Source organism: Miscanthus floridulus, chromosome 7 (genome assembly GCF_019320115.1).
Source record: "Miscanthus floridulus cultivar M001 chromosome 7, ASM1932011v1, whole genome shotgun sequence".
Lineage (NCBI taxonomy): Eukaryota > Viridiplantae > Streptophyta > Magnoliopsida > Poales > Poaceae > Miscanthus > Miscanthus floridulus.
Genome location: NC_089586.1, coordinates 121,387,167 through 121,410,034, shown reverse-complemented (window position 1 = coordinate 121,410,034; position 22,868 = coordinate 121,387,167). Strand labels below are relative to the sequence as shown.

The window sequence follows — 22,868 nt, the reverse complement described above, 5'->3', positions numbered from 1 at the left end:
ACGCGCGCGCGGGGCGCCCGCGGACCTGCACCGCGGCGTCCCTGAGGATCCGCACGAGGTCCCGGAATAGCTCCGGCCTGTCGGCGATGGCGGTCTTGGCGTCCGCGTCGGCCACGGCATCCACGCGCGCGTCGGCGCCCGCCCCGCCCTTGGCAAAGGAGAGGAGCGTCCCGGCCCCGTGCCCCCAGCGACGGTGTCTCCGGCCCCGCGCTCCGGCTCTGCGACCCAAGCGGCGATGTCCCGGCCTCGCGCTTCGGCTTCCCAGTCCGCCAGTTCCCAGCCCAGAGGAACAGAGAGAGAAAGAAGTAGAGAATGGGGTTACGAGAGAAGGGCGTTTTATCGCTGGCCGGACTCACGTGTCAGTGCTAACAAACAGCAAAAACCATACGGTTGTTGGACAGAATGGCATAGGAGAAAAAAAAATAAAATGTCATGTGACATCAGGATGTGTTTAAACTTTTTAGTGGCAAGTCAGAAGCATCTTTCAATTTGACACAGAAAAAAGGCTCAAATGCGCAACACTGGAACAACCAGTAACGTCCATGGGCCTGTTTGCTTAGCTACAGTATTTTTCTCTCGTAGAGAAACAGCTTCAGCTGGCTTACAGGCCTCATGTTTCCCCGTGTGGCAGTAACAAAAGTACATACAGTATTTACAAATCTGAGCAAACTCGCTTGACGCTTGAGAAAAAGCAAGTCTCCAGACTCCAGTACTACCTGGTCCTGCGCACAAAAATGCTGGCAACTCTCAAAGCCTACTAAACTGTACAGACGTGACATGTCTATTTGGATGTTCAACTGGCTATGGGATTGGTCACCATCGACAGATTCCTGGTTTCTCTGTCCGACAGAGTGTTAGCATCTCCTCGTATTTGGAAGGGTAGACGAAGCCCCAAAGCTGCATTAAACGAGAAAAGAACAGTTGAAGTACTTAAATAGATTAAAAGGGCTCATAAAGGCCTTTCTCCCAAACTTGCAGAACATGTGGACGGCCATAAAAGGGCTCTTTATGTCCTTGCAGAATTATTTCCGTTGATAGATTAAAATTGAAAGCTTCTTGATCATATGGATGTAGTTATGTTCACCAGGAAGAAAATCGCAGAACATAAATACACAATGCTCGAATGTTTTAAATACCTCAACATCTTTCACTGAGAAGTCTGGAGAATGCGATAAACACCCGTTGTTAAAAGTCTCTGAATTAGAACTTGAACCAGTCAAACTGCAAAGAGAAATGCAGAAAATACAGGTGAGTTGTGTGGAAATTAACAATGACTTGTATACCAGTCGTAGATGGTGCGAGATATTACAGGTCTGCATCAAGATAAAGTGCAAAATGACCTCCTCCCCCTAGAGCCATATAGTCAGTGGAGCACACCGTAAAATAGTTATTTGCGCCTGCAGCAAGTTTTTTACTTTTAGATAAAGGAAGCTTATTGAAAACAAGACTATTACATCAAGATGATACACCCGGTCTTCACATCACTTCCAACCTCTGCATAATTAAAATTACACGGCCTAAAATATTTTAAATGTTACTCAATCCTCAAACTAGATTGACACCTAAGTGCATGGGTAAAAAAATCCCTAACACCGTAAAATAGTTATTTGTGCCTGCAGTAAGTAGATTTTCAATAGCTTACACAAAGAAAAACAGTTCTCAGAATGCACAACAAAGTCACAGCGGCATTGGTAAATTGTTAAATTAAATGCGCTGAAATAACATGAAATAGAGATTTTGCCATATTTTGATGTTATCACGCAAACCATGAAATGGATAAACTGAAAATTACCTGTCGGTCGATATATGACAGGGTGATTGTGTAAATTAGTGAAAACGAAGGAATTATTGGTCCCCTGCAAGATTAATTTGCAGAATATTCAGCACAAGATTTTTTTTTAACAAACAATTTATCAAAATGTTGAGGCGAAACCTGATACTTCTTTGAACTGGATGGCTGCAATGGGGCCTCAACTAAACCACCAAAAATTGTACCTTCTTTATCCCCAACAACCTGTAATGTAACATAACATCAGAAGATGAAGAATGGAAAAGTAGCAATAAGCAATCTATGGCACTTTTTTTGAAATTATATCAGATGATGCTATGAGTGCCCATAAAATCCACATCATCAACAATATAGTAACTTATGGAGTTAAATAAGATCTATAGCTTAAAAATATGAAACAGTTAGCAACTGTGGAGGTGAAATAGGCTGCCGTTTCTTAAGTAATAGTGAAAAACCATAACATTCGAGCTACTTAGGAAACAGTAACGTTACCAAGAGTGAGAAACCAGGGCAAAGCATGCTCCTTCTATATAAAGTAGATAACGATATACCATGCCTCCATGTACTGCACAGTATGAACATAAACATTAGATAACAGTAGACACACATGATCAAAAGTTAGAACATATCAGAATAGGAGACATCTTAAACCTGTATAGCAAGACCCAGTTCCTTCCCTGGGCAAGAACCGGGAGAGAGGCATAAAGAATTGATTGCATCAGTTCTGACAAAAGAACAGATGGTTCTGACATAGTTGGCAAACTACTGAAGGAAGCAACTTCCTTTGGTTCCTGGCGCTCCAATACAGGTGCATCTGGTTCAGTATGACTTACTACCTCCCTGTCAATTTTAGGCTCTGCAGTTGTTTGTTTGAAACCACCAATCCTTGCCGCCTTGTTAATGATTTTTCCGATGGAATGCTTCCCCCTACTTATCAGACCTGTTCTTCCCTTGCTTCCCTTCCCCATGGGTGTTAAAGTAGGGTAACCCATGTCTCCATTCTGCTCAGGAATTATTTCCATTGAATCGTTATTAGAGCTCGACGATGACAAAAATGAGATCAAGAATGCTCTAAAGGAAGATGTGTCAGGGCCATCAAGGCTATCAGAATTGTGCTCAGAATCTTTATCATCCTCCAAATTTTCTTGCACTTCGTCAACCTCCTGCAAAATTCCAAAGAAATTGAAATATAAACTTTCAGTAACACGAGATGATGAATGAAAATCTGATATGGTTAAGAGTAAGTGCTAGTACAGAAATCATCATCTAGCGACATGCAACAGACTCCAGCATGAAAGAGTAAAAGAGAGAAAAAAGAAATGGAAAGCTACCAAAATACCATCTGATCAACTTTAGCCTTTTTTTTCGAAAGCGTGCATTGGCTGATCAACTTTGGCCTTGCAGCTACATCTATCAGCCACTCAATGACATCATAAAAAGACTTAATTGAAAATTTAACCAAGGGCGGATAGAACTCTGGTTTCCATCAGAACTTTCCCGCATGATAAGTGAAAACGCACAGGAAATGCAAGATACATTGATGGAGTAAACCTATATCAGTGTGCCCTTTGCATACCATAGGCATCTTCTAAACATCTTTAAACCAAAATTATTTCAGGACTGGCCCAGTGAACAGCCCTAACTGCATTGGAGCGCCAATTTCTGAATAAGCTCATACCAGAAGAAAATCCTCCGCGTGAACTAAACAAGAGCGCTTGCCAAGCTAGCAATAGTTCCACCAACCAAAGCATGTTCTAATTAGCATCAATCAACACTAAAACCCCCAGGCATCGCACACCAAACCCTAACGATAGGACGCCCCAGCTGCGAAATCACTCTTTACCCGAGCGGATGTCACAGCCCAAGTCGCCCAACCGCCCGAATCGGGAGCGCGAGCGAGACCCTCAATCCAAAACCGGACTGAATCGCCTACACGAGAGGGGAGGGGAAGGGAAGGGAGCGGGGATCCGGTGTCTCACGGGGAGGTGGGAGGTCTCGCGCTCGGAGACGGGGTTGAGGATGACGGTGGTGAGGTCGGACACGAAGTGCGCCGCCTTGCTGCTCAGGGACGGCAGGTACCCCATCGATCCTCCTTACGGGCACACGCCCACGCGCTCCGCGGCTGCTAAATTTGGGAGGCGCTCGCCCGCCCCTGGCGCTTCCGGAGCTGCGCTTGGACGGGTGGGAGAACCGGAGAACACGGAGCCGGCGAGCGCCGGAGTTACTTCGAGGGGAGACGAGCGGATTTGGACTCGTTCGGTGGTTGGTCTCGATTGGATATTTGGAACCCTTTTCTTTTTCAGTAACGTCGTGGCGTTGTCCGCGGCGGTTAGCGGGTAGCGACGCCGGCAGCAGCACACCGTGCGCGGCGGGGGAGGCGGGTAAGCGACATGTACTGTGCATTTCCAGCATTCAAGAGCATCCACGTTAATCCTTATGAGATGTGGTACTCTATAAATCCTCACAATAATTAGAAATAACTAACCTTTAATCTGGTAAACTATAATCATCATTGCCTATAATAATCATTGCATTCATTATGTCTTATTTTATATATAAAAAAAGTATACACATCTACAATTAAGAATAACATTTAAAATAACATCATAAACTTGTATCTAAATTATCCACATCTATTATTATAAAATATAATATAAAATACATCCCTAATTTTTATCTAAATTATTCACCTTTGCTACTATGAAAGATAATCTAAATACCCCTAAATTTGTATATAAATTACTCGCCTACGCCTTTATAAAAGATAATTTAAAATAATCTTTTAAATTTGCATCTAAATTACCCACATCTACCGTTATGGAAAACAATGCAAAATAACCCCTAAAATTTACATCTAAACTATGCACATATGTCAGCATGAAATACTATTTAAACAAACGTCTTTATCTGTGTCTAAATAATTCACCTATGCCGTTATGAAATAAACTAAAATAGCATTCAAATCTACTTATATATATACTAATATAAGGTATTATACATAAGAATTCAATAGCTATAAAATACGCTATATATACACGACATATATATTTGTAATTTGCGCACTTCACTCGCTGTTAAATTAAAATAAGCATAATGCTACGTGCCATTACATAGACCAAGTAAACACGTACTCCCTCCATCACTTATTATCTGTCGCTATGGGAAGCATGCTGATCAAACTTTTTAACCTTGACTAAGTTTATAGAAATAGTAGCAACATTTGTATCTCCAAATAAGTTTATTATAAAAATAGATTCTGATGATCTATCTAATGATACTAATTATGTACTGTAAATGTTAATATTTTTATATAATTTTGTCAAAAGTTGGCTAAGTTTGACTTCTCAAGAAGTGAGAACGACAGATAAAAAGGAACGAATGTAGTATATATTGGGAGAGTTAATTAATAAATCTAAAAATGATCACAAAAATCAGAAAGATACATGACGATTTATGTTATTGTAGTACTTGAAAATGCAATCTACGACCTAAAATGTTTATTTTCCATAAAATACAAAAAAGTAGAGTTAGATAATGATACAATAAGATAAGAGTTTCAACTTAAAGGATAAAAAATCCATATCAACCAACAAGGTCAAATTTAGGAAAATCAAAATCTAGATTTGTGCCGTCCTAAGATTGACGGACCAGTAGCCAACTAATACACATCGCAAGTATATTACAGAGTTCCCTTCGGTATAACAAACAGGGCACTCAAAAATTGTCAGGACCATACTGCATCATCATCATCATATATTACATGCTTCAGGCTTTCAGAGTAGAAGTACTACAATCCTTGCACTGATGCAAGAGGCGACTAGGGTCTCTAGTGGAGAAAAGGAAAGTATGTTTATGAGCTATGATACAGTGTTTTTTCTCTCACAACAAAACAGCATTAGCCGGCTTATAAGCCACAGAAACGATCAAGCGAACAGGGATGAAGAGGGTTTCTGCAGAAGGAGCTGGGCTACTGTCTGATCCATGGGGTTCGTCCTGCGTCTCGGCCCATCTGCCTGATTCGAACCTGCCATATAACATTATAAACATATTCAAGACCTGAAATCGTGGACAAAGTACAGTGATTCGACGAATTAATGGATCTATATCAGGACATGCATGGTACGGAGTATTCAAGAAAAATCGCAATATGAGTAGTACCTATTTGAACCCGATGATCCCAATCCTCCACTTGCACTAGCAAGACGATGCCTTTGTTCAAGCCTGTTGGCCAACCGGTACAGGGAATCCCTTATGCGTCCTTTGGTCGCCAGATCAAGCTGCATGTGTGGCACATAAAAAGGATATAAAAAGTAAGTATTAACTTCACATGACGAAAAGGGAGACAGCAACAGCATCACGAGAACGGTTAGTTACGAAATGCTGTGGCAGTAACTGTAAATCGCCTACCTTGATTCATGCCATACTGAAGCTTCTGAAAGGAAAGATCCTTCACTGGCACGGCATCCAGAACCACTGCCGAGACAGGCTGCCCATGTAATCCTACAGAACCCATGTCCTCCGAACAGAACTGTAACTGTAACTGTAACTCTGCACAGCTCAGAGCGCAACTGCCTGCAAACTCTTCTGGAAACCGATGTTTCGGCGCTGAAGCGGTGTCGCTCATCAACATCGTCTCAGGCTGCTGCTCATATGTTGCCAGTGGAGGAAAGTACATGTCCAGTGGGTTTTCAGCCATCTCCTCGAGGATTATGTCTGGAGCCCCGTTAAACGGGTCTTTAGTCTTGGCCGCAGAACGAGGAGCACGAGCAGTAACGGTGTCTGGCCCTGAGCAACAAGTAGACGAACCATCGGTGCACATGGTGCTTGATGCCGCTGGGACTGGGACTACTCGCATTGCCGGGCTTGGGCAAAGAATAGCCTCTAGCCCCTCCCAGCCACCCGTTTGGCTGGCGAGCGCTGTATCATCAAACGGGAGGAAGAGTTCGGCATCCGAAAGACCGGAAGAGGAGCTGGCATGTGCATCATAATTCGAGGCTATACCACTACTGCTAGCTCCATTTCTGCTGGACTGTTGCTTGGTTTTTGTCGTATTTACCTGCATATAGGTCAATCAAGAGAGAGAGAAAATCAATTTTTTTCTCAACTGAGTGTATAAGCTTTTCAGGAAAAATATGATCTGGACTCGTGATATTGACGAGGGCAAAGTTCTGGACTCTTGACGTGATAAGAGAAGCTACCCTTAATTGGTAGGAAATCCTTTGCATCATACCAAGGGTAGAGAAAGTAATCAGGAATTAATTAAGTACCTTCAGAGTGTTGCTGTCGTTTCGAACGATTGAGAAATCAATATCGTCAGAGTAGCTGTTCCGTACTAGCTGAGCTTCTGGTGAGCAATTTGAGGACCATAGTATGTCCTCGAAATAATTGCTCCCTATCTCAAACGTAGGGTCGAAATTTCTTCAGAAAAAAATTCAAAAAAAATCTTCAGAAAATGAAAGGAGAAAAAAAATGTCGAGGCATCACAAAACTGTGGCGTTCGCACGTGCTAAACATGGCAAGCGGATTACCTCAGGCTTGCCTCGAGATCGTCGAAGCCAACCAGCTCAGGCCAGTCGGAGAAGAACATATCATCCCCCTTGTTGCGTTCATCTTGGAGTGCTGGGATGGTCTTGCCTCCAGTCGAAAGAACGCCTGAAGAACTTCGGGCACCAAGGCATCCTTCAGCACTGAACATGCCGTGGCCTTGAAATAGCATACTATGGTCACTGATCGTAGAAAAGTCATCCATCGCGTTGATCTTGATGCTTGCAAAAAACTGCGAAGATAAACGAAACTAACATCACAGACATATAAGTAAGAAGAAGAAGAAACGGTGACAGAGAACTTGACAGATGAACTTGTTTATACAGAACACCTTTCTATGTAGTACTACTACTCTACTACTAGTTCGCATGTCTTTCTATGATGCAGAAAACCAAGAAAAAGCAATGATCGGCCATCGCAACATGCAACTACATATGCAGCTGTACTACTCAGTACACAGCACATAACAAAATGGTGGAGTACCAGAGAACCAAAGAACAACCGGAGCGAGCCATACCTCGTCTCGAACTCGTGATGCTCGCAGCAGTCGCAGGCGCGGAATCGAAACAGCCGGGGAACGTGCGTGAAGTTCGGAGACGCAGAGCTTGGAACTTGAAAGAGTACTTGCGAGCCCGACGGCACGCACAGTGAGGCCTAAATAGGAGCAGCGCGGGCGCCGAACGCCGATCGCCCGAGCCATTCATTCGGTGGACGAGAATTAGGCGCGTGCCGAAGTGCCGGAACGCTTGTCTAGATGCATGCTATCGGTGACGACGACGACGACGTACGAGTGGACTCTTGTGTCTTCTCCCCCGGCCCGGACCCCGGTCGTCCGAGAATGACCATTCGGCACAGCTCTGTCGCGCCCCGACGCCGACGGGACGCCAGAAACGGCAAGGGGGTGGGCGCCCCGCGCGCCCGGTTCTGGCATGCGGACAGCGACGCGCGCGACCGTGGTAACATGCACGACGAATCGGCGCCCTCGCGATCACATCAGGATCAGGGTGGTTCCACGTACGGCGGGGGCTATGCCATCCACACATCCACACTCGCCTACGCCGAACGCGGCCGCGTCTTTCGTGAGAAGGGCAACGGCAAGCAAGGTGGCGACAGGCGAGGCGAGGCCGGCAACGATTCCAGTGACCACCTCGCGCCGCGCGCGCGCGATTGTGTTTGTGTTTGTGTGAGGTCCTGGGGGCGGCGTGGTGGCCTTGACGATTGGGGTGTCGCTCGCTGCCGCCTCGTCACCGAGCTTTCGAGGGCGGACTTGTCGTCCTGCTCCGTTCGGGCGCGCGGTTCGGCCACGCCGTGCTTTTGACGTGCGATGACATGACGTTTCACGTGGGGATTGAGCTGTTCGATCGGGTGGCTGTGCGCTACAGCAGAGTTCAGTCGATCGGAGGCTTTGTTTTGCACGCACGCGCATGTCAGCATGTGCGTGTAAATCTGCTCGCCACTAGCTTGCTATTGCTAGAGGGATGTGATCATGTAACTGGCAAGGACCAAGGAAACAAGCACTAGGTCTGTGCAATCTTGTCTCTGAGCCATTGGGACTTGGTGGCAACTAGAAATGACTGCACGCGCTCGTCTTCCCTCGGCCACTCCGTGTGGCCGTGAGAAACGCTGAAACAGCCATGTGCATGCCATGGCAACCAGCTTTGTGTTTTTGTTAATTTTCTGAATTTACTGATCTCCATATTAGCTCAGCGTACGCATAGAAGTTGTACGCGGCAACGTCTGCGTCGATCCAAAGGGAGCGTCTTTATGGTTTTTGTGCCCAACTCTACGTACGTACGCAACATGAACACGAACCAATAAATCTTATATGGTGGCCCTTTTTAAAAAAAAAAGTCATATGGTTGCCATGCATGACGTTGGCACCGTCACGTACATGCTCAAGGGAATGTTGTGCGATGCCATTGGCGTGTCGGGGAGAGTTTTGGGCCGCGTTCGTCCGGTTGGTTTGGGCTTGTTTGGCCGATAAGCCATGGCTGAAAGTATTGTTGTCTGATTTGGTGTGAGAGAAAAATATTATTCGTTGACTGAAAAAATACGACTTATAAGCCAAACAAGCCCAAACGAAAAGGACGCTTGTCTGCACGGGCGCAGTTCGACCCGAAGCAGGAGGCCTCCAAAGAGCCTTAGAGCCAACACCACAGCGGCACACACCATATGTGAGCGTTTGAATTTTCTCTTTGGGTCGCCACACCACAGACCACACGGCATCGGTCACCTGTCTGCCGTGTGCACGCCCGAATTTTTTATTTTTAGTCCATTTTTTGAAAGCTTTTCACAAATACGTCCCTGAAAGAAAGATTTCAGAATCTGAACCCTTAGCTCGGCGTCATTGATGCTGGTGCCAAGCTAACACGTCTCGGCGCTAGCGTCCGTGGCGCCGAGCTCTTGGGCTCGAGACCCGCGTGGGCGCCGAGCCTTAATTACGTATGGGCCTCAATCCTTTCTCTCTTCCTCCCCCTCTCTCTCGCATCTCCCTCGCCCGAGCCGAGCAGAGCACCGCCGCTGCCGTGCCCGGAGCCCGCCACCGGCCGCCCGAGCCCGCGCGGCCTCGCCCTCACTGGCGCACGCCGGAGCCCGCCACCGGCCGCCCCACGCCAGGCCTGCGCCCCGCGCCGCGCCAGACCACGCGCTCGAGCCGCGCGCGCGCCGGCCCCGTGCCACAGCCGGCGGCGCCCGCCTTGCGCGTGCCACGCCGGCGCCATGCCTGCCGTGCAGTGACCGTGCCGTGGCCATGTCGCGCCCGCGTCGTGCCATGCCGCGCCGCCTGCGCCCGGCCTCGCCTAATTGGCTGCTCGTGCCGACGTCCGCGGATTAGTCGTTGCAAAGGTAAAAAATTATGAATATGCAATGTACCTACTTAGTTGGCATTTATTATTTACTAGTTAATGTGATGACTTAGGTAGTTGATTTAGTTAGTGATCTAGTGAGATATATATATATAGATAGGTAGAAACATAGATACATAGGTACATAGATATAGTTAGATGGCTACTTAGATAGGTAGTTACATATTTAGTTAACTAAATAGGACATAGCTATTTAGTTAGTACATTGTATTTATGTATGTAGTTGTTATCTTATTTACTTAGTTTGTAGTTAGAAAGTACTTGTTAGGTACTATCTATCGTCTAATTTGGACTAAAGGACATGTGTTTCGTTATGTGTTTGAACTAGATGGACAACTGTCGGTGTTTTGAATAAACACCAACTAATAAATTTATATTTGATGCGTGTTAGACCCGGATGGTGTGCTAAAGGACACAAGGTTTATACTGGTTCGACCAGAATGTTCCTACGTCCAGTCTGCTGCTGCTCGTGTTATTAGCACCGAAAAGGGTTCATAGTAGGGGGTACAAACAGTCGAGAGAGGGACATGTCCCAAGTCTCTGATAAAAGGGTCAAAAGGATGCCAAGAGCTTGGTTGCTGCTTGGCTGTGTATGCGACGTGTTGTGTGTAATTGATCTGTCCCCTTAGCGGAGTGTCCTACCCTCCTTTTATAGACCAAGGGGGAGCAGGGGTTATAGATGGGAGAAAGAGAAAAAAAACCAGAGGTAGAGAAGGTCCTTTGAAGGTGTCAGGTCCTACTGATATGGTAGACGATGCCAGGGATAGCATGTTTGTTAATCCTGATAGGGTCGTGCTCTGGCTTCGATCAGCTAGTGGTCGCGTCCCATCCTACTCCGGCGAACAATACGGCACGTCGGGGTACCGAGCTATGACCCTACGGGGAGCGGACGGGGAAGTGACCATACGCTCGTTATTGTTGATGATGTGAGTTCCCTCCTGGAGTGTAGTGGTCATCATATGCTTGTGTAATCCACGCCCGAGGGCTGATGGCAGCGCCCACAACACTGTAGGACAAAAGTCGGCGCCTACAACACTATTCGGGCTCTGCCATGCCTGGAAGGGCTTAAAGCGTCTGTCCCGTCGTATCATGATGGTACTTTCCTGTAGGCATGCAGGGCATGGTCCTCGGTACTATGGTTGACCTGAATATCCTGTCTTACCCTGTGCCCATCATTATGAAGGAGCAGGGCACAGTCATCGGGTGAGACGGAGCCTGTCCTGGGACGTCGGGTGGGGCAGAGCCAGCCCTCAGCCATCGAGCAAGGTGGAGCCAGCCCTCAGATGTTGGGCGAGGCAGAGCTAGCCCTTAGCCATCGAGCGAGACCGAGCTAGCCCTCGGGGGTCAGGCGAGTCGAGACCCATCCCCGGTCGTCGGGCGAGGTGGAGCCCATCCTTAGCCATCGGGCGAGGCGAAGCCAGCCTCCAGTCATCGAGCGAGGCAGAGTCTGCCCCTAGACATCGGGCGAGGTGGAGTCCAGCCCTCGGGGGTCGGGTAAGGCGGAACCAACCCTTAGGGGCCGGCGAGGCGTGGCCAACTTTCGGTCGTATGGACGAGAAGTGTAGTTAAGTTCTTGTCTGTTTGAAAGCATCAACATTTGATGTTTTTTAGCTCCACCTCATTGGGTACCCTAGTATTAGGTCCCCAACAACAACCTAGTGACCATATATCATGGAGCACCGTTGAATACGATCACTATAGATATGTTGAGTTTGTTGACATGCAAAGCGTGCCCATGCTATTCAATGATAGGTCTTCATTTAGTGAGATGGTTGTAAGGGCTCGGAAGGAGCTGCATTGCCTTGGAAATAATGGCATTTGCAGTTGAGGGTGTACTGCACCTAGGTTCTCCTCCCAATATCCTCAGGCGAATTATCCTAATTGGTTGTGCGGATCAGTGGGAGAACTATGTGAGATTGGCTATGAAGAGTTAGCTGTAATGTTTAGACATGGTTGTGCATCGGGTGTTAGTCGATCCCATCCCTCATGGGGTTTTCCCACCAATGGGTCAGCAGGCACACATCGACCCTCCCGTCCTAGAACCTAATATGGATATGGAGGTTGCATCTACGGTTCCCGATGCTCAATCTGCCCCCAATGCGGTAGTTGGAGATGCTTGTCAGACTCATGTTGTTGTGGCGGATCCTTCTCATGAGATCCCTTTGACACAGAATCATCTGAGTAAATGTCTTAACCACGTGGTTATTGGGAGCTTACCCCCTTCCTTATATCCATTTCTTTTATTCTTTTCTCATTTCTCTACTTATGTTGTAGGAGACATTCCTGATAATGTGGATGTGCCCCCTGTTGCTGCGCAAGTGCACTTTGGAGATGGATTCCATGGCTCCAATAGTATTGAAATTATGCATGATTCAGAGCCATATGAGATGGCAAGGTCTCTTGATTTTGATGATGATTGCCCTGTTAGAGAGCTGACAGAGGGTGATGTTGAGATGTTGAGGCGTATCTTTCCCGGTCGCTGTGATCCAAGATTTCACGAGTTTAGCGATCTTGCTCATTCTGATCAGGCATGTGCAGAAGGACATGATGAAGAGCTCCTAGAACTTCTAAGGCCAGCCCTAACATGGTAATTGAGAATGGGAGGGTGTTCAATGACCTCCCTGCATTGAAGAGGTGGTTGCAGGCATTTGCAGAGATACGAAAGAGACCTTACAAGGTCTTGCATTCATATGTGGAGCGCCGTTACATAGTTATGTGTGACAAGGAACACTATCCTTGGAGGGTTTGTGCAAGGAAGCAAACGGTCACCGAAAAGTGGAAGATCACAAAAGTTGTTGGGCCACATAATTATGCTGACCATAAGCTGACATTAAGGCATCGGCAGTTGACATCTACCCTTACTGCCAAGCGGTTGATGGGAATATTACAGGGAGAACCCAACATGAAGGTGAGGACAATTATCAGGACCGTTGAGGCGTTGTATGGAGGTTATGTGATAACTTATGGTAAAGCTTGGAGGGCTAGGCAGCGAGCGTGGAAGATGATATATGGGGACTAGGAGGATGGGTACGAGCAGCTGCCAGTACTTTTCAATGCAATCAAAGTGGTGAATCCAGACATACATTATAAGTACATCCTAAAACCAAATGCATGGAAGGATGAGAGGCAGATATTCTTCCGTGCTTTCTAGTGCTTCCCTCAGTGTGTCGAGGCCTTTAGGCATTGTCGTCCTATCTTCTCCATTGATGGTACGTTCCTGATTGGCAAATATTAGGGCACACTTTTTATAGTCATATCCTATGACATGAACAACAAGTTGGTTCCTTTAGCATTTGCTTTGGTTGAGAAGGAGAACAATGACAGTTGGGGGTGGTTCTTGAGGCTTGTCTGGATACACATGGTTGGGTCTAGCAGGGAGGTTGGCGTCATATCTGATAGGCTCCAGGGCATACTTAATGCCATGCAAGAGCAGATAGAGGGGTATGCACCTTTGCACCATCGTTGGTGTACTCGGCACCTTGCCGAGAATCTACTTCGGAAGGACGGTGTGAAGGGTAACTTTGATCTGTTCCAAGAGGCTGCTCGACAGCTTGAGGACAAGTACTTTTAGAAAAAGTTGGAGCAGGTCAGAACCGCATCAAATGCAGAAGGTAGACAATGGCTCACTAGTTTAATGAGGGATTTGGAGAAATGGACGAGAGCTCATGACACTAGTGGATGGAGGTATGAGTTTCAGTGCAGCAACATAGCATAGTCATTAAATAAGTTGCTATTGGGGATATGTGGTATGCCCATGAATGCAATCGTTCAATTCACCTTCTATAAGCTTATGGCCCGGTTCAACGATAGACACGCCCATGCATTGAAGTTACTGAGTGATGGAGAGATATGGGCTCCGAAACCAAAGGCACAACTAGAGATGGCAAATGAAAGGGTTGGCACATATGAGGTTACATGCTTTGATCATGCCATAGGGACTTATCAGGTCGAACATAGGGGCGGTACAATGTTCGACGGTGAGGTACGAGAGTCGAGGATGTATGTGGTTGTCCTCCAAGATTTCAAATGATCTTGTGGTAAACCAAGGCAGTACCACTTTTTTTGTTCCCATTTGGTGGCGGCTAGGCATCGCAACTATAATATTGAGATTAGGATACCTCACGAGTTCAGTGTTGACACACTTGTGCACACATGGACCCCCGCTTCGTGCCTTTCTAGGACCCTAGAGAGTGGCCTCCATATGATAGGCCGAAGTACATTGTGGATCTAGCGTACCGCTGGAACAAGCGTGGATTAAGGAAGAGGACGAGGCACAAGATGGTTATGGATCGGATACCCAGAAGAACGAGGCATGGGAGAAGAACCCCATTTGTTACTGACCCCGAGCAGTATGAGTGCGGCAAGTATGGTAGACTTGGACACAATTCACGAAGTTGCCATTGGCAGATTAGTGAGGTGCGATTATTAGTTGATTATATTACTTAATATTTGTCATATTCATTTAATTAATTATGCATGTAATTGTGTCAATTACTTGTACATTTGTAAGTTCATGTTTCATTTCATATTGAATTTCTAATTCATTGACTTTTTTGTAGGATGGAGCAATTTCACCTGGTCGACCCAACGTACGAGGAGACCCATCGAGGACGTCACATAGCGCAGGGCCAGGTAATAATCTATACATTTTGTTGAAATTTTGGTGAGCATACATATGTTCGTGAAGTAACAAGAGACTATATTTTATTCTATGCAGGATCTTCCGCTCCTTCGTCCTAGAACCCACAGTGGGTTCTTGGACATGCGGTACAACAACAGGTACACTCCTTTCCTACAAGGAGCTGGCCTGGATGTCATCTCTTTTTAGGTTCATCGTGGGCTGTCCAAGTTCAACTCAGCGGCCATAACTGCATTGGTTGATAGGTATTATATTCAATCATTGCCTCTATTCATGACCATTTGTTCATGCACTTGCCTTTTTGACATGTAATCTTGATTTATCTAAAATATAGGTGGCGGCTAGAGACTCACAGCTTCCACCTACCTTTCAGGGAGATAACAGTCACACTCCAGGACTGTCAGAAGATGCTAGGCCTGAGGATTCACGGCAACCCAGTCACCGGGTAGTGCAGGTCATAAGGCTAGAGAGCACGAGTATAGGCCTTCCTTGGGCGTGAGCTTGGCGAGCAAGGGGCTCGCACTTCTCGAGTTCTCATCTCTTGGCTCCCGCAAGAGTTCGCACAGTGCCCTAAGGAGGCAGATGAGGAGACAGTTGGGTACTACAGCAGGGCATGGATCCTACACCTGTTTGCCTGCATTCTCTTCCCCGATGCCATTGGTGACACTGTGTCCTAGATGTGGGTCCACTGCCTCAGTGACTGGGACCAGGCGGGTCACTACAGCTAGGGCTCTACAGTCTTGAGTTTTCTATACCAGCAGTTGTGTGAGGGGTGTCGTCGGACTTTGTCCAACGCGTCACTTGGTGGATGCGTGTACCTATTATAGCTGTGGATGTGGGCTCGTCTTCTAGTTGGCCGTCTAGAGGTTCTGGCTCGTTGTGAGTGGTTCCAAGGTCAGCCTCCAAGTCGGCAGTCGACGTGGGCGTACCTTTGGGACCAGGTCAAGGTTCCATATGTAAGGTTAGAGCGGGCGTACATTGAGTTCACAAACGAGCTAGACATGCTGACGGCGTCTAGTGTAAGTAAATTTTATTTCCCATGCTGGTTTCATGGTTTGGAATGGATTAGTATACTGTCTAACATCTTGTTTGGACATGTTGTAGGTGGAGTGGGAGCCATATGATGGAGAGGGGGCACTTCCTTTTTAGTTGAGCAACGTTTGTGGGTTTGACGATGACTTCTATAGGATGAGGTGCCCTCTAATATGCTTCTATGCTGTTGAATTTCACCTGCTAGATAGAGTTACACACCAATTTGGAGTGAGACAGCTTTGGCCTACGGCTCCGTTCTCGACTGGCGTTAACTTACACAAGTAAGCGTTTTGCTATTTCAAATGTCTTGTGATGGTCCATTTCTATTAATACGGTGACATGTATATGGATTCAAGTAACGATGACATACATGCAGGTTGGATCTTTAGAAGAACAGAAAGATTTTTGACTGGGAGAAGCACCACCAGTCCTACATTGAGCAATGGAGGATATGCACGACAACGTGGACGAGAACAATGAGCCACACACGAATCATGAGTTTAGGCGGTACCAAGCTTGGTACTAGCGTGCGACACGTTGTAGGCTAAGGGTATAGTGGACAGAAGATGACTACGCCGACATCGAGTCCTCCGACGATGAAGACATGATGTACGACCAATCTACTCGTGTAGGAAGGCAGGTGGAGGCAGGACTGATCTTGGACAGAGTGGTAAGTCAATTGCCTTATTTTTCTATGTTAAATTACATACCAATACATTAGGCGTTCTTGGACCGACATTAGGAGTTATCTATTTTAGTTAGTGCCATCTTCGAGCCGTATCACCCTTATAATACGTTAGATTCTTGTACAAAAGAAAATAAAACCTATTGCTATCTGTTCAGAAGTATTATTATTGAGAACTTTGTTGCAGGGCAAATACACTCAAATGCTCCGTTGAAGAGATTGAGCACATTTGGCCGAGAGTCAGGGACGACTACATGCTTAGCTTCCTGGATGTAAGATTCAAAATATTCTTTCAAACATATTATTAATACGTTAGATTCTTTCAGTTAACATAATTTTGTACAACAGAGGCTATTACATCGGCTACACCGTGCGACTGTTCGTTGTGGTTGCAGGACAGACACGACGCAAGATGTATACGTTCCTTCCACAGGTAGAGGAGGCTTGGGTTCCTCTAGCCAAGCAGCTACAGGGGACGAGGACAAGGACGACGACGTGAACTAGAGGCACGAGGAGCTTGGCCCCTCTCAGCTCCTTGACGCTCCCTCGACTCAGCCTACACCACCTCCAGGCACTAGGCGATGCCATCTGCGTGACCCTTACACTCTAGGTATGAGCGCTCTCGGTCACAAGGGTAAGGGCAAGAGTAAGGGCAGTGAGGGTTATGGTAGATGTTAGTATGCACTATTATGGATTTTGTATTTACTTCCCTATAACTATTTTGGACTGTATGGACATTGTGGACTATTTAAACTGTACATGACATGTTATGTTCGTTGTGGTTGCATTTTGCTCCTTGGATGATTAAATGTTTGGAATATATAATGATGTCTCTGTTTGTAACTGTGGATGCTCCTAAAATAAGGGAAACTCTTATGAATTTTTTTGTGAATCATTAATCTTGCTACACTGCTAAAAAGGTACAAATATAGTACACGGATTAAATGTAAATTTATTAGAATATGTATAGTCCAATCATATCGTACAGACGCTTTGTAGATGAATCTAGGGTTACCAAGCAACAGTGAACGAATCTAGGCTTTTCAGACAATAAAAATAGACTTTCCAGATACAAGGACAGCAGCGATTTATCACTTCACTGACATAGTACTGGCATGCAAGGAAGCACAACTCCACTCCATGTCCACCATCCATCTTATGACTGTTTGATCCAAGGGCTGAGGTGAAGAGGCACACGGATCGCTGACATGGTACATTGAGAGACCTCTATTCCTCCTCTTAACCTATAAATGACCCCTCACTCCCTTTCATTCACACACAAAACATGGAAGAAGGTGCAACATAATTTGCTATGTGGCCACACTACTAGGACCACTTTATCTCATTCACATGACACATCTATGTGTTTGTTGTTTAGTTTAATTACCTAAGGCATGTTAGGTTTAGTCGAAGGAATTCTGTACCCTAGTTTGGTACATGATCTCATATGCCATTTCATGTGTTTTGTGTGTTGAAAAGGCTCAAATCTAGTACATAGATTAAATGTAAATTTATTAGAATGTTTATAGTACAATTGAATCGTACAGACTTGGGTCGGGACTCACGACTTGGGTTAGGACTTCCGATGGCCATAATCACTGCGTAGGCTAAGTGACTAGGCGTCAGGACTTCCGGCATGAGTCATGAGTTCTGACTGTCAGGAGTTTTGGCTTACGTCGGGACTTCCGACACCAACAGTCACTGAAAAATATTCTATGTGCTCGTGGAGTGCTAGAGTATCTCTCTTTTGATTTTATTTGGCAGATTTTGCTACAGGACACTATTCTTTCGTGAAATTGCTATGGGACACTGTACTTTTTTTCTTTGCTCTAGGTACACTAGGCGGTGTCCTACAACAAATAAATTAGTGTCCCACAGCAAAGAAAAAATATTCCAGTGTCCCACAACAAATTTCACATAAGTGGAGTGTCCCACAGCAAAATTTTCTATTTTATTTTTATGCTTGAGCACTATATGTTTCTCGGACCAACTAAGTTTGCATCCCTCTTTACAGTGCAGTGGATCCTAAACTCAAAAACAAAAATAAAACTATTGGAGAGCGCATAATGAGTAATAGCTGCGACATATCTCATTAAGATCATATTAGTCCCTAATTTTGATATCATCAATACACCAAAAACCACATAGGGGGTAAATGCACTTTCAAATCCTTAGTCTAAAACATACTAAGTAAGCAACTCATCATCCGAGTACCAGTCCTCTATCACAACCCTATTGCTGTGGCTAGGCTCATCTGTGTTGCTCTGACCTGTCTGTCGCCTATAGTAAACGGCCTCCGCTTCATCTGCGGCCTCTGCTAGAGCGATTAGCTCGCTCAGTTTGCCAGTGTCGTCCGTAGCCTCCTCCGCCTGCAAGCTCGTCTCTGCTATAGCGATGAGCTCGCTCAGTCTGTCAGTATCATCCTCAGCCTCCTACGTCTACAAGCCCGCCTCTGCTAGAGCAATGAGCTCACTCAGTCTGCCAGTGTCGTCCTCATCCTCGTCCCCCTTATCAGACAACACAATCGGTGATTGAATGGTGCGACTAGCTCGCGATCTATGCTCATCTAACCCCTTCTCCTCATACCTTGCACGAGCCACCTCTGCGACATGTTCCTCACTGCAACCAATCCATTCATATATAAAATGCAATCAGTTAGCAACGCGATTATATTACATTTAAAATTAGGCAATGAAAAAAGGCTTTCAAGCACTCACTGGCACATAATGCAACAACATGCTCGTTCAAAACCTGCATCTATACTCTTGTCTTCTCCTCTAATGTCATTCACCTCTTCAATCCCCATTTGTTAAGTCCAATATCAATCGGGTTACAAATACCGCGCTGTCTAGTAAACTCACGCATCTTTTTTTTGTGATGTTTAACGAATAGGTTGACGTAGTCAGGTCCATATCCCCTCTTCCGTGCAATTAGTTATCTCCCCTTCAGTTCATCCAAGAACTTAGCTTGACCATCATAACATTCCCATCTGCATTTCCTAGTGCTCTGTTCAAAAGAAATATTATATTATATATATATCCTAATAAAAGAAATAAAATACGATTTCATGTTTACCACAAAAATAACCAACCTCATCATACTCAACCATATGACCGCAATAATGGTCTATTCCAAGCTCCGAAGGGACTAGATCATAGTTGGATTTAACACCACATTCGTACATGACAGGAGGTGCTTTGTAAATTACCCTTTCTTTCTTCTTTTCCTTAACCTTCTGCGGTTCTTCCAGCCATTGGTTCTTCGGACCATACAACCACTCCTTGAAATGACACTTCGCCATTGAAAACACCTAAATAAGGTGACATTAGTACATGAACACATATAGCTCAACATTTTAACACATACACTTTTGCACTTCATGCTTGTTTGGACACACAAACTCCAACGTATTCTCAGAGTTTATCACAGCTCGATCTCCGCAATCGCACAGAGGAGGTTCCTCGAGTCCTCTAACTGCGGCCAGGTGCTTCTCCTTAGCCATCATTGGCGGAGGGTTAGGGGGGTGGAACCAGCCGATTGAAGTGCTCACGTGGATGTCTTTCTCTAAACCAATCATCGAAAAGGAGGTACCTAGGATCAAACTTGTCTACGCCGTCGATCTACTGAAGGAAAAAGCACCTCTCATGGTCCTACACAACGAGATTCCAACAAAATATTAGTAGCATACTTACACAAATAAAGAAAAAAGACAGTGAAAATAATTTCTTACATTAAAATGACTGCATGTATAGAAGCATCGCGTCACTGTGTCCGGATGTTTCGATTAAAAAACATGGGCCGGGAAACCACAGTCACAGTTAGGGACAGGGAGGTCAGAAGGGACGGGGGCAACGCGTCGGGGTATAATTCTCGAGGACGACCCGGTTTTCGCTAAAACTCCTCCCAAAATATTTCTTGCATCTAACAAAACAGATGTAATTTAACAAACATAAATCAAAACATCACAAATAAATGTCAATGAGAACCATAACCATAATACAATCAATTTCGTTCTAAGAACCAAAAGCAATTAACATTAAACCCTAAACCTAGGGTTTCCCATTTGATGCACAATAATGAACCCATAACATAACTACATGCGCCTAGGTTTGCTTGATTTTTTACACATTAGCATCATCATACGGTTGTATAATACAAATATTGAGGGATAGAATAAAACCCTAAGTAATAACGATTCTTAGATTGAAAAATCCGACTAATATATACTGAATCGATGTGAAAAAACTAGGAGGGGAGCGAGGATACCTTGCTCTCAAAGATCTACGGATCAAATCAAAGTTTTCAAGGTCCAATATACCGATTCGTGAGGTAGGGCGAAGTGGAGAGAGAAAAACCCGAGAGGGAGGAGAAAGAAGAGGAAGAAGGCTCGGGCAGGAAGGTTGGCGCCGGGGTTAAAACACAAGCTCGACGCCATTCACCCTGGCGCCGAGCTCGGCGCCGAGATCTACGGTGTCGAGCTCGGCACCAGAGTGGCTGGCGCCGAGACGTTTTAGCTCGGTGCCAACATCGATGGTGCCGAGCTAAGGGTTCAGATTCTAAAATTTTTCCTCTAGGGGCATATCGAGCTAAGGGTCAAGATTCTAAAATCTTTTCTCCAGGAACGTATTTGTGAAAAAACTTTAAAAAAAGGGTTAAAAAAATAAAAAATTCGGTATGCACGCACGCTCGCAACGACACAGCACGCTATATCGAGGCCGAGAGCGGTGATGTTTGGGTTTGGGCCGGGCTCAGTTTTTCTGGAACCGCGGGCTGGCGCATTTGAGTTGGCAGCAGTTACTGTTGTAGGTCCGTTTATATCCCTGCCAAACTCTTTGCCAAATTGGTACAAAGTAGCTCCTAGGTCGCACAGACGTGCGCGTGCCACTTGTTGAAGAAGCTAATCTGTACACTAGTGGCTGTAGTTGGAGAACTATTGGTACCCTGTCTGAAGCTGCTCTTAAGACCTGCGATGGGTTCAAGCCTTCCAGGTTCCCACAGCAGGTAGTGCGAATAGTCATATTTGGCGATTGAAACGTTTCCACTTTCCAAGCAGAAGTTGTTTGCCGTCCGGGGTCCGGCCGTCCGGCCGAGCAACAGCAGAACAACACTATGAAGACGGAGACCATAGCGTCCTCCACGCGTAATAATAACCTATCTGAAAGCTGGTGCAAGCTGCCGGGCCACAGAAGGTGCGCAGCGTTGCTTGTGTGTTCTTCTTATCGGTACTCGGGGTCCCCTGCATTTTCTGACTTCGTTCAAACAACAAAGTATCAACGACCGACATCTCATCCGGGGCTCACGCCAGCTGTGCCTGCCCGCACGTCTACACCTGCTTCACGTGGAGCCCACGTCGCTCCGTTACCCGCGTATGCGCGCCTTCGCAGCGCCACGTCTCGATTTGCGCCTGATCTGGTTTCCCACGCTTACCGCTCACGTCCCTCCGCTCCCACACGCATACACGTAGGCCCAACAGCTGTATGTATATGGTTGTGACAACTGGGTTCCACCACAACGTTTAAACACCAGATCTACCTTTGCAACATTTAGATGAAACCTTTGCAACATACGTCTAAAAATGATGAAACACTTGGGACATACAGTTGAAACACCATTGCAACATGACACTTGAAACATATGCTTGCAACATGTCTAAAAAACGTCGAGAAACACTTCAAACATAGCATCGCCGCATGGCCATGACATACCTGGTGGGGAACTACGGTGGCGCAGGCATCCCCTTCCTTCGACACAAGGTCGATTGGCGCGGTGCTAGATGGTGGCGCTCTTGATCTCATGCTGGCGCGAGCTGGCGCCGCTCCGGTGGAGGAGGCCGTGGCGGGTCCAGCGCGAGCTATCGCTGCTCTAGTGGAGAAGGCGGCCAACGAGCTAAAGAAGGCCGGTGTGGGCCGGAGGCACGGTGGAGAGGAGGAAGGCGGGCAACCAGGAGGCACGATGGAGAGGTATAAGGCGGGCGAGCACGCTCGGGCACAATGAAGATGCTGGCCATTAGGCCCCCGACCGCCGTGGAGAATGTCGGGGCAGCGCGACGGAGCGTGTTCGCTCGAGCTGCGACGATTTTTTTTTGAGAATGGAGACATGGTTCGAGACTTATGGATAAGAGACTATGACTATTGAGTCATTGGACTAGTGTGGCGGCCTGGGAACGAGAGCGTACAGAGGATCGGACGTCTTTCTCGTAGCATTTTCGTTTTTTAACAACAGTCAGTCTGTTCGGTTGGCTGGTTCGTATCGTTGCTGGTTCGTGAAGAAATACTGTTGGCTGATTTATATGAGAGAAAAAATACTGTTCCGACT

General features: G+C 46.1%; 1 protein-coding gene and 1 pseudogene across 1 annotated transcript; both read right to left on the bottom strand.

The window, feature by feature from the left end:
• Window positions 1-469: 469 nt before the first annotated feature.
• On the bottom strand, window positions 470-4,136 carry LOC136464527 (oxidation resistance protein 1-like). The gene is made up of 8 exons (XM_066463476.1): window positions 3,769-4,136; window positions 2,441-2,952; window positions 2,282-2,354; window positions 1,934-2,014; window positions 1,793-1,856; window positions 1,310-1,397; window positions 1,137-1,221; window positions 470-897 (listed from the first exon to the last, which is right to left on the bottom strand). The coding sequence occupies exons 1-8, from the start codon at window positions 3,871-3,873 to the stop codon at window positions 814-816; spliced, it is 1,092 nt and encodes a 363-aa protein (XP_066319573.1). The 5' UTR covers window positions 3,874-4,136; the 3' UTR covers window positions 470-813.
• A 1,304-nt stretch (window positions 4,137-5,440) lies between these two features.
• Window positions 5,441-8,074, bottom strand: LOC136464526 (protein LNK1-like; annotated as a pseudogene).
• Window positions 8,075-22,868: the final 14,794 nt, after the last annotated feature.